The 13,651-nt window shown below is 32.5% G+C and overlaps 1 protein-coding gene across 1 annotated transcript; it reads left to right on the forward strand.

The window, feature by feature from the left end:
* Window positions 1-12,705: 12,705 nt before the first annotated feature.
* Window positions 12,706-13,651, forward strand: LOC145124257 (chlorophyll a-b binding protein 16, chloroplastic-like). Its single transcript, XM_079059526.1, has one exon. The coding sequence runs from the start codon at window positions 12,787-12,789 to the stop codon at window positions 13,585-13,587; it is 801 nt and encodes a 266-aa protein (XP_078915652.1). The 5' UTR covers window positions 12,706-12,786; the 3' UTR covers window positions 13,588-13,651.

Here is a 13,651-nt window from a genome sequence, read left to right on the forward strand (position 1 = left end):
TTTCGTAATTTATATAGTTTTATGGACTAATAATACAATTTTTGCACTTATATATGATTTCCAAAAATAATCTTCAAATAAAGTTATAAATCTGAATATAGTTTTAAAAATAAATTATAAATCCTTATATATATATATATATATATATATATATATATATATATATATATATATATATATATATATAATTTTGTTGTCAATATTTTCTTGACATATGTCCTCAACATTGCACAAACAAACCTTGTATGTATTATAATTCTATATTTTACTGACAAAATGTTTATTAACATGTTACGAATCGCAATATCATTCTACCATTTATCTAAAGTTTTCTTCGTTTTAGAACACGTATAGACTTTGCATAATGGAGAAGATTACTAATATGAACAAAAGGATGACACTAAAATTCTCTCAAGTTTCTATATGTAATAATTTACAACAACATGCCCTAAGATTTGTCTATGGCGTATTCACCATGTAGTACTTGTGTTCTGATGTTGTTTATGTATCATTATGATTGAATATTTAACCTACAAATGTGTTAGTGTTGGCATTGATCTACTCCTTGTGGTGAGTCAACGTTACATGCATTCGCACAAGGTATTATTTTTGTATGTCAATTTACACCCCCCCCCCCCCCCCGCCCTCCACCTGTGTCAGCTGTACATGTCCGTCTGTAAATATTTGTAATATCATTTAGTTGAAGCATTCAATCTACACCTAAGGCATAATTGTCGACATATATGTCACCCTCCTAACCCATCTACCCCATCCTAATATCTACCCCATTTTAATGGGATCCCAGTGATTTTGTTGATGTTGAGTTTACCTATAAAGGTATATACATTGAAAGAACATTTGTGGTATAATTAGTCATATGTATGATCAGCTACCTTAGTTATGGCTAGAGATTGAAGATAAAGTAATTCTTTGTATTGTATTTGTCCCTTTTAACACAACTTTTGCATTAGATTTTCCCAAACCTTCCTTATCACAGTGGTAGTAATTGAAGGTACGATGAAATGTCTCATTATGCCTTCCCATTTTCATTAACAACCATTCTTGTATAAAAATTCATCTTTTATCTTTATTGGTGCAATGTAAAACCTACAATAGCAACATATTTATATTGTTTTTAAATATAATATCACGATACTTACAATTTATTACCAATAATAACAACATATCTAAACTTTTTACATATAATGATGATACGTAAAACCAATAAAGTGCATTTCCACATTTGTATTGAAATCCACATATGTTGCTATTATGGATATGAAATATAAACCGATAGTTATTATGGATAAAATATAAAATACGTTGTTATTAATAGAAATACATGTAACTACGTTTTTATCATGGATAATGAACAAAATATAAGTAACTATCTGTTATGGGTAAAAGTTTTAAGTAAAATGTTATTACGGACATTAGATAAAGTAAATAATTAACTCACATGTAACTACGTTTTTATCATGTAACTACGTTTTTATCAGGTGACGTAAATAATTAACTCACATCCTGCTTCATCAATTGTAATCCCTTGCTTCTTCGATCGCAACCTAGTGGCTTCTTCCCTATCGCACACGAGGAGCCTCCTATTCCATCCAGTTGTTTCACATGCGCATCATGCATCAGGTAATTAAACACAAATGAATTGTAGACCAATTTGTCCCCTGCTGCTACCACCACCAACCTGGGTATAAAAACAATTTAAGCGAATCAAACCATAAACAACCTCAGTAGACTTAGTAGACTTAAGAGCAGAAAATAAATGACTTGTAGATCAATTTGTTTACCTCTAAAGGGATTATAATCGAGACTGATACTGAAGTATTACTTACAGAGTATTTAAAAGATAACCACTTTCATTAAACCAGAAAACCAAAGTCAAACAAACCATGGATAAAGTCACAGGCTATTCTAATCGTTCTATGTATCTCTTCATGTCAACAACATGTTGACAATAGAGAATCAGATACATATTTCACTTCAAGTATTGTTATTAGGAAAGCTAAGTCTGTTGATTTTCCATTTCTTGGATCTCTCTGCCTTGCTATTGATTTGACTCGGTGACTAATGAAGGAATACAGGGGAAAACGAAAAACCCTTGACCAAATGATTGATAATTGGGAAGCGATGTTGAGCTTGAACTCTTTAAATGTAATATCCAACTTTTGTCTTCGATAAGGAAGGGGGATATAAGGTATAAGGTATAAATACTTGTTGGTACTGGCGATTGCAGGAAGAAAGAGACGCCAGGAAAAAAACCGGCGAGACGATGACGGTCACCGGCGATCGTGAGCAAGACGACCCAGAAGCCTCATCCTCATAAAGTATTCCTGCTCGTGTGCGATACGGAAGAAGCCATCGGTTGCGATTGAAGAAGCGAATGATTACAATCATGAAACATGTTGCGATTTAAGTATTCACGTGATTTGATATTGGAATTTAGAAGCAAGGGTAAAATTGTCCATTTCAAATGTTTTTTAGTTTTAATGACTTTAAAATGATAAAAAAAGATTATAAATCAATAAAAATTGTTTAAAAAATAGATTTGGGTATATATGATATTAATAATCATTAATAAGGGCAAATACGATATTTAAAGTTTAAGTCGGGCAAATACGATATTTAGATGTTTAGGAAGGGTATATACGAAATTCTGCCAATTAAATATCATTAGGTGAATGTCTCATATATGCATATGTTTTTTTTTACTTTTTATAACTCTCTATTTTTTGTTTGCTTTTGTAAAATCATTTAAGTTGGATTAGAACCGCCCAAAACCTGTATAAACCTTATATATAACCCGAGAACCAATTATAACCCATTACACCACTTAGTTTTCTATACCAAGTTAGTTTTTTTGGATAGGGAGTGGGGACCACTTAAAGACCTACCGGACATACTCAGACCCGGTTTTTAAAAGAAGTATAAAGTAGTTGGATTTTTATGGATTTTATGGTCTTTACTTCCCTACTTTTTCCGGACTATGTTTGTTCGTTTTGTTTACCGTGTGTTTTTTGATTACTTTAGATTTCATTTTTCTTTCAATTGTTTTTTATAATTATTAAAGTCTTTCGTTTGTAAATTTATAAGAATAAATATAAAGAAAACATTTATTTGTAATTTAGTAATTTATATAGTTTTATGGATTTAATAATAAAATTTTTGCACTTACATATGATTTTCAATAACACTTTTAAGATAAAGTTTATCAATAAGCAATATAGTTTTAAAAATAAATTGGATTCGAAAACCTTATATATATTATGATCATAAATTTTACTGTTCGTAACATATGTCCTCAACAGTTCACACACAAACCAGGCAGCTTGTACTTCTTATGATCCTATATTTTACCGACAAAATGTCTCTTTACATGTATACGAAAGGCAACATAATTTTACCATTTATCCAATGTTCTCTTAGTTTTAGAATACGTATGGACTTTATATAATGGAGAAGATTACTAATATGAACAATAGGATGACACAAAAATTATCTGAAGTTTCTATATGTAGTTTCTTTTATACCAGGATGCCCCTTAGATTTCTATATGGAGTATTCACCATGTACTTCTGGTCTCATGTTTTTATCACTACAAGAAAATCACCCTTTAGCGGCGACGCTATTACCGGCGACGGAAGTCTTTAGCGGCGACACTAGAGATTGTCACCGCTACAAGCCCCTGTCGCCGGTAATAGCGTCGCCGCTAAAGGATGATCACCCGAATCCGCATTTTCCCCTTCCGTTATATCTACACCGTCGGATTAAATATCCAATCCAACGGTTGGGGTCACTTTATCCGAACTAACCTAATACCGGCGACATATGTGTCGCCGCTAAAGGTTGAAATTGTCGCCGCTAATACTTCACTAAAAAATGACGTGGTACCCTTCCCTCCAGATTGTCGCCGCTATTGATAAGTGTCGCCGGTAAAACCCTATTAGTCGCCGCTAAAGGCGTCGCCGGTAAAGCCTGTCGCAGATAAAAAAAAACGCACACAGCAGACTTCATTCTTCCATTCTGCTTTCTGTTTACCCTTCGCCCCTTCCAGCTTCTTCTGAGTTCATCTTCAATTTGCTTGTTCCATCCCGATTTCTCCCCACATTGTGTCATATTAAGAATATTAAGGATGAAGGTGTGATTTGGGACCGATTTCTAACTCAATTTCTTGAAGAAAGGTAATTTGATTTGATAATTTCCTTGTTAATTTGGTTTGTGTGAGAATACACGTAGAATAGTTCACATATTCCCAATGGTTATTGATACTTTAGTACTTTATGCATCCTGTTTTCTTCTCAGTTGATGCTTTTTTTCTCGTATATCTTCAAGCTTTTTTAGTTGCTAGTGAACAGCTATTCAAGCTGATGACTTTCATTGTTGTGCTAATATTTGAACTTTGATCTGTCCCTTGTTGATTGTTTGTTGTCATATGGTGTGGTTGATTAAATGTTATGGGTAATCAGGAATCCTGGATGAATTCAAATTGAAGGTCTTCTATAAAAGTAAAATCAAAGATGTATTGAATGAGAACATCAATTTACAGTCTAATAAACTGATAATGTATGAACCATGATGAGAGTAATCTGGTCTTTGTGTAGTTTTTCGTTTAATTGTGATGATTTCATCCCGTTCATTTCATTTATCTAATTGTTTTTGGTTTAACTTCTGTGGAAACAGTAAGATAGCCAAAAGTTTCACCTTATATTGTTTAAAGATCAATTTGTTCTTACATTCTTTGGAGGCCTTTGCTAATATTGTTGAAGAGATTTGTGACATTTTGGATGGCTCCCAGGTTTTGTTGGAGGACATATTGTTGAAGGAAACATCATCTTTGATAAATGGACTTGGCAAAAAGTTTCCCCTGCAATACAGGACACCGTATTACAACATTTAGCGGTAATAATTTATTTAAATATATTTTATATGGTTAACTATAATTGTTTTTTACTTGGTTAACTTTTTTTTTTGTAGACAAAGTTTGATTTGGATCAGATGTATCGGGATGTACAAGCTAATTTGTTGACAGAGAGTTTTCAAGCAGCTTTGTTAAAAGGTTATCGAGAACGTAAAGCTGACGCAAAAGAATATTTTATGTCAGTCGGAGGGTATGAAGATATCCCGGGAGCATTAGCCAACCCTCCAGAGGGTATGGAAGTTGATAACTGGATGAAAGCAGTTGAGTATTTCCAAACAGACGAACACATAATTGCTTCAGAAAGGAATAAACAAATCCGTGAAATGCAAACAAATGTGAATCATGGGGGGTCGAGCTCGTATAACAGTACTTGCTATAAGAAGGTAACGTACGATACATGTAATTATTTATTTAAAATATAATCTAATTTTTAAAGTTAAACAGAACCTGAAGAGAGTGGAAACGTTTCGCAAAGCTCATACCGATAAGAATGATGTATTTGTTACTGCTGAGGCGGAACAACAATATGTAAGTATTTAATTATAATTTTATCATATAATTAAATGTTTATTTATACTTAATTGTTACTCACTTTTGGGAGTTACAGAATCGGTTAGTTGAAGAGCTGTTAGAACAAACTCAAGGTGAAAGTCAGTTAACACCCGCTCAAGAAAGAACTGCGTTTGAGAAAGTATTAGGAGAGCGACGTGGCCATATTAGAGGCATTGGCTGTAAACCTTCTACTCTCCCGCCGATTCCACAGCCTTCGCAACCATCACCACAACCATCACAGGTAAAACAATCTACTTTGGTAATTTTGGTTTTGTGGTGATTATTTGCTAAAAAGTTTGGTAATTAGGTTTTTGTCGCAAGTGCAAAAAATAACAACGTACTTTGGTTTTTTCTCTTAGTTTAAAAATAGCAATCTACTTTATCATCGTAAAATGTATGTTGATTTGATAATTTTGGTTTTGTGGTGATTATTTGCTAAAAAGTTTGGTAATTAGGTTTTTGTCCCAAGTGCAAAAAATAACAACGTACTTTGGTTTTTTGTCTTAGTTTAAAAATAACTATGTATTTTCATAGTTTTTGTTTATTTTTGATAATTTAACTTATAAGTTTGTATATGTTGTTATTAATTATGTAGTTGGAAAATCTCTGCGCGATGCTGAATGACCCGACATGTAAGGATGAGCTGTATTCGTTTTTTCAATCCCAAAATAATCGAGGAAACGATGGGAATGAAGATGATGGTATATAGGCGAGAATGAGTTTTATTTGCATATGTTATCACGCTTTGCTACTTGGTAGATTGTAAAACTTTGGTTGTTTTTTGTAATTGCCGGCGACACTAATACCGGGTGACATTATTACTTTTTATATTTAATCGGCTATTATGACTTTTGATATTTAATTAATTATAATCGGATGTTTGTTTTGTAATTAGCATCGACACTATTATTTTTGATTTTTAATCGAATGTTGCTATGTAATTACCGAGTACATTATTACCGGCAACCAAAATCGTTAATTACAAAAACAAATTTTAAAAAATGAAAATCGTAATTACCGGCGACACTATTACCGGCGACAGGGTTATTACCGGCGACACAGTCATTACCGGCGACACATATCATTAGCGGCGACGCCTTCATTAGCGGCGACATGTTTATCAATAGCGACGAAGTAGTAGCGGCGACTTATTACCGGCGACGCGTCGCCGCTATTACCATTACCGGCGACATCTGAGATTTATCCATCGGGTTTACTGTGTGCTTTTTAAATATTTTATATATCGATTTTTTTCCGTTTGTTCTTTTATAACTATTAAGGTCTTCAATTTGTAAATTTATAAGAATAAATATAAAGACAACATTGTAATTTCGTAATTTATATAGTTTTATGGACTAATAATACAATTTTTGCACTTATATATGATTTCCAAAAATAATCTTCAAATAAAGTTTATAAATCTGAATATAGTTTTTAAAATAAATTATAAATCCTTTTATATATATATATATATATATATATATATATATATATATATATATATATATATATATATATAAATTTTGTTGTCAATATTTTCTTGACATATGTCCTCAACATTGCACAAACAAACCTTGTATATATTATAATTCTATATTTTACTGACAAAATGTTTATTAACATGTTACGAATCGCAATATCATTCTACCATTTATCTAAAGTTTTTTTCGTTTTAGAACACGTATAGACTTTGCATAATGGAGAAGATTACTAATATGAACAAAAGGATGACACTAAAATTCTCTCAAGTTTCTATATGTAATAATTTACAACAACATGCCCTAAGATTTCTCTATGGCGTATTCACCATGTACTTGTGTTCTGATGTTGTTTATGTATCATTATGATTGAATATTTAACCTACAAATGTGTTAGTGTTGGCATTGATCTACTCCTTGTGGTGAGTCAACGTTACATGCATTCGCATAAGGTATTATTTTTGTATGTCAATTTACACCCCCCCCCCCCCCCCCGCGCCCTCCACCTGTGTCAGCTGTACATGTCCGTCTGTAAATATTTGTAATATCATTTAGTTGAAGCATTCAATCTACACCTAAGGCATAATTGTCGACATATATGTCACCCTCCTAACCCATCTACCCCATCCTAATATCTACCCCATCCTAATGGGATCCCAGTGATTTTGTTGATGTTGAGTTTACCTATAAAGGTATATACATTGAAAGAACATTTGTGGTATAATTAGTCATATGTATGATCAGCTACCTTAGTTATGGCTAGAGATTGAAGATTAAGTAATTCTTTGTATAGTATTTGTCCCTTTTAACACAATTTTTGCATTAGATTTTCCCAAACGTTCCTTATCACAGTGGTAGTAATTGAAGGTACGATCAAATGTCTCATTATGCCTTCCCATTTTCATTAACAACCATTCTTGTATAAAAATTCATCTTTTATCTTTATTGGTGCAATGTAAAACCTACAACAGCAACATATTTATATTGTTTTTAAAAATAATATCACGATACTTACAATTTATTACCAATAATAACAACATATCTAAACTTTTTACATATAATGATGATACGTAAAACCAATAAAGTGCATTTCCACATTTGTATTGAAATCCACATATGTTGCTATTATGGATATGAAATATAAACCGATAGTTATTATGGATAAAATATAAAATACGTTGTTATTAATAGAAATACATGTAACTACGTTTTTATCATGGATAATGAACAAAATATAAGTAACTATCTGTTATGGGTAAAAGTTTTAAGTAAAATGTTATTACGGACATTAGATAAAGTAATTTGATGATATATGTATGTTGATGTCATGAACGAATAAATATATAAGATACATGTCACTCTTGAAAAAAAAACAGAATATATAATACCATGATGTTAATAATTCAGATTTAGAATCAAGGAATTATGATTAATCAAACTAGAAAGTTCATATATGATGAAATTTGTTGAGAAATGCAAGAATGATGACAAAACGCACTAAAAATTAAATATGATTACGTGAATGTCTCATATATGTTCAAGGCCAGCTACCACACAAGTATTCTTATATGATCTTTCCTCCCTTAAAATTCCATATAATCAAAATTAAATAATATGATTAGGTGAATGTCTCATATATGCATATGTTTTTTTACTTTTTATAACTCTCTATTTTTTGTTTGCTTTTGTAAAATCATTTAAGTTGGATTAGAATCGCCCAAAACCTGTATAAACCTTATATATAACCCGAGAACCAATTATAACCCATTACACCACTTAATTTTCTATATCAAGTTAGTTTTTTTGGATAGGGAGTGGGGACCACTTAAAGACCTACCGGACATACTCAGACCCGATTTTTAAAAGGAGTATAAAGTAGTTGGATTTTTATGGATTTTATGGTCTTTACTTCCCTACTTTTTCCGGACTATGTCTGTTTGTTTTGTTTACCGTGTGTTTTTTGATTACTTTAGATTTCATTTTTCTTTCAATTGTTTTTTATAATTATTAAAGTCTTTCGTTTGTAAATTTATAAGAATAAATATAAAGAAAACATTTATTTGTAATTTAGTAATTTATATAGTTTTATGGATTTAATAATAAAATTTTTGCACTTACATATGATTTTCAATAACACTTTTAAGATAAAGTTTATCAATAAGCAATATAGTTTTAAAAATAAATTGGATTCGAAAACCTTATATATATTATGATCATAAATTTTACTGACAAGATTTTCGTAACATATGTCCTCAACAGTTCACACACAAACCAGGCAGCTTGTACTTCTTATGATCCTATATTTTACCGACAAAATGTCTCTTTACATGTATACGAAAGGCAACATAATTTTACCATTTATCCAATGTTTTCTTAGTTTTAGAATACGCATGGACTTTATATAAAGGAGAAGATTAATAATATGAACAATAGGGTGACACAAAAATTATCTCAAGTTTCTATATGTAGTTTCTTTTATACCAGGAGGCCCCTTAGATTTCTATATGGAGTATTCACCATGTACTTCTGGTCTCATGTTTTTATATGCATCATTATGATGCAATATTTAACCTCAAAATGTATTAGTGTCGACATTGATCTATTCCCCGTGGTGTGTTGCATGTACATGCATTCGTACATAGTATTACTTTTGGTATCAGCTTAACCCCCCCCCCCCCCCCGCGGTGTCACATATACATGTTCGCCTACAGATATTTGTGAGATAATTTAGTCGAAGCATCCAATCTACACCTAAGGAGTCATAATTGTCGACATGTCACCCTCCTTCCCCATCTTAATGGGATCTCAATGGTTCGTTTGTATACATTAACATAATATTTGTGGTATAATTAGCCATATATATGATAGGTTACCTTGTTTATGGCTAGAGATTGAAGATAAAGTAGTTCTTTGTAATGTAATGTGTAGCGGTCCCTTTTAAAGTTTATGTTCAACAAAATTTGCATTAGTTTTTCTTAAACCTTCCATATCGCGACGATAGTCATTGAAGATACAATCAAATGCCTCATTCCATGCCTACCCGTTTTCTTTTAACAGCCATTTTTGTATAAAAATTCATCTTTTGTATATCTGTAACAGCGCAACATACAACATATAATAACAATGTATTTATGTTGATTTTACAAATAATATCATAAAACTTACAATTTCTTTCCCATAATACAATATTCCTAAACTTTTTTAAATATAATGAGGATATTATATATATATATATATATATATATATATATATATATATATATATATATGGGGAAATGACACAAATGCCCAACAAACTTTCTAGGGTTGACCTTTTAAGTCCCTAAACTAATTTCGTGTCTTTATAGGGGCATAACGTTAGAAGCAACATGTTTTTTAGTCCCTCTAACCTATTATAGCAGGTTTCAGTAGCCACATCAGCTCTTTTCCATTTAAAAGCTCTTTTCCATTTAAAAGTCAAAATCACATTTTGACTTTCTCAATATCGATTTCCATTAGACAACAATGGTTGCACATCAAACCTTTGTATATGATTTCATGCCTAAAATTTCATGATTCATAGAAGGAGGATATTGAAAGGATCCGGTAACTCGATCAGATTCAACATCATCTTCTCTGCCACAAGCGCCGACACCTGAACACCATCGACCAAATCGTAAAGCTTGTAAAATGGAATTTCATTCTAAATCGGAAGGCTCAAATTCTGAATTTGCAATCGGAATAAGGTTGTTCAGAAATCATTCACCGGAATCGGAGTTAAGGAATCGGTTTCGGAATCGGAAGTAATTTTGATTCAGATTCAGAGTTACTGCAACCAACACATTGCGATCGTAATTTCAGTTTACGAACTCACATGTGTCGATCTCGCAATCAATGCGTTTCGTCTTTTGTTTCGCAATTAGGACTGTTGCTTCCAATCTCGGAATCAGAATTGATCGTATTGGTTATGGTCTGCAATTGATTTGCAAACTGGAATCGTTTTCTTTAGATTTTGACTTTTAAAGTCAAACAATGCGTTCCTTCTGTCCAGATGATGAAGATGCTTCTTTCTTTATCTTCTACATAATGATTTTTATCTTCATGGTGTAGACCTGTTGTGCCAGGTTAACATCTTCTTCATTTGCCGATGATGATAAATCCAAATAGTTAAATTATAGTGTTTCTTTAACTGTGTGTGAATTGAAAATTTGGTTTGTTTTAAAAGACCGTGTTTATAGTGATGGAAGAGAGAAATCTATTGGAGAGTGTGAAAAATTATCAATGAAGATAAAGTGGAGAGCAGACAGGGGAAAAATATGAAGAAAGCAAAAGAGGAGAAGATGAATAGTACCAGGTATTTGGTCAACAAGTCAAAGGGGTAACCGGATGACCCCTTCATTTTGTCCAAAAGGACGTAATCGACCTGTAAAAAACGAATTCGTTCCTTCATAAAGCAACGAAAATACTTTAGGGACTAATTGAACCACTAGAAAGTTCGGTGGGCATTTGTTTCATTTCCCATATATATATATATATATATATATATATATATATATATATATATATATATATATATATATATATATATATATATATATATATATATATATATATATATATATATATATAAAGTGCATTTCCACATTTTGAGTGAAATCCACATATATTGTTATTATGGATAAGAAATATAAATTTATAGTTATTATGGATAAAATATGAAATACCTTGTTATTAGTAGAAAATTCATGTAACTACGTTTTTATCATGTATAATGTACAAAATATAAGTAAGTTTCTGTCACGTGTAAAAGTTTTAAGTAAAATGTTAGTACGGACATTTAATAAAGCAATTTGGTGTTATATTTAAATAAATGTAAATTTTATCATGAACGAATAAATATATAAGGTACGATGCTACTCTTGCTATATATATATATATATATATATATATATATATATATATATATATAAAATGCCATGTTGTAAGTAATTCAAATGTAGAAACAATGAATAATGATCAATCAAACTAGAAAGTTAATTTATGGTGGAATTTGTTGAGAAATGCAAGAATAATGTGAAAACCTACTAAAAATCACATGTGATTATGTGAATGTGTCATACAATTATACCTATAAGATCTTTCTTCCCTTAATATTTCATATAATCGAATAGACACGTTTAAGTTATCAACTCTAAAATTTTCCAATCATTAACACTCGATAAACAAGAATAATACTAGAGTTTATTTATGCTTCTTGTGTGCAATGTATGTTCGTATCCACAGATCATGGTTAATAAGCTCATCAATCCGAAATGAATATTGTTAGATGATGGATCCCACATTTAGTTTTTGCAAATAAATAAGGATCCACAAAATGGGTAGGTATTCATGTGATATTGGTTTCCAAATAACTCATTTCAGATGATTTTGTCAAATCTATAAGCAAGCATGAGAAGTCAAATGTGAAATTTGATTGGATAAATGAAATTTTATCCAAACCCCAATTATAAATATACTAGTTACTAAAAATGATGTACACGAAGAGTGGGCACTGAGTAAAGTTTGTTTGACGCACATGAGCTTAAGTGTTTTTTAAACATTTGGGATAGGAAATCTTGGAATGAAATTAAATGTACAGGTGTCGGATTTTAGTTGGTGTTCTACATAGATGTAATTCATATGGATCAAATATATCAGCCTCCAATCAAAAACAAAATAAAGATCCGGAAGATAAACACCTACATAATGCACCATCCTATTTATAGCACTTGTGAAGAACCATAAGACTTAAGCAGTCAGCCCACAACTTTCTAAATATTCTTACTTTCTAATTTAAGAAAATTTACAATGGCTGCTTCCACCATGGCTCTCTCCTCTCCTTTCGCAGGCCAAGCAGTGAAAACAACTCCCTCAAGTTCTGAGCTTTTCGGAAATGGACGGGTTTCCATGAGGAAGACTGCAGCTGCGAAGAAGGTTGCGCCATCAGGAAGTCCATGGTACGGCCCTGACCGTGTCAAGTACCTAGGCCCATTCTCCGGCGAGGCTCCATCATACCTGACCGGTGAATTCCCAGGTGACTACGGCTGGGACACCGCCGGACTTTCTGCTGATCCAGAGACATTTTCCAAGAACCGTGAGCTTGAGGTCATCCACTGCAGATGGGCAATGCTTGGAGCTCTTAGCTGCGTCTTCCCTGAGCTCTTGGCCCGTAATGGTGTGAAGTTCGGTGAGGCTGTATGGTTCAAGGCTGGATCCCAGATTTTCAGTGAAGGTGGTCTTGATTACTTGGGAAACCCTAGTTTGGTCCATGCTCAGAGCATCTTGGCTATCTGGGCCACCCAAGTCATCTTGATGGGTGCGGTTGAGGGCTACAGAATTGCCGGTGGACCATTGGGTGAGGTTGTTGACCCACTTTACCCTGGTGGTAGCTTCGACCCATTGGGCCTTGCAGATGATCCAGAGGCTTTTGCTGAGTTGAAGGTGAAGGAGATCAAGAATGGAAGACTGGCTATGTTCTCCATGTTTGGGTTCTTTGTTCAAGCCATTGTGACAGGAAAGGGGCCGTTGGAGAACTTGGCTGACCACCTTGCTGATCCTGTTGCAAATAACGCATGGTCTTATGCTACAAACTTTGTCCCCGGAAAGTGAATGTAGTTAATAAGGGTTTTGATGTAAAATGATATGTGAATTAATAGAAAGTTATTTTTGGGCA

This window comes from Lactuca virosa, chromosome 7 (assembly GCF_052849685.1).
Source record: "Lactuca virosa cultivar CGN04683 chromosome 7, Lactuca_virosa_CGN04683_v6, whole genome shotgun sequence".
In the NCBI taxonomy this organism is placed as follows: Eukaryota; Viridiplantae; Streptophyta; class Magnoliopsida; order Asterales; family Asteraceae; genus Lactuca; species Lactuca virosa.

What these genes read in the sequence shown, in the direction of transcription:
- LOC145124257 (XM_079059526.1), top strand. Translation starts at nt 12,787, where the DNA reads ATGGCTGCTTCCACCATGGCTCTCTCCTCTCCTTTCGCAGGCCAAGCA.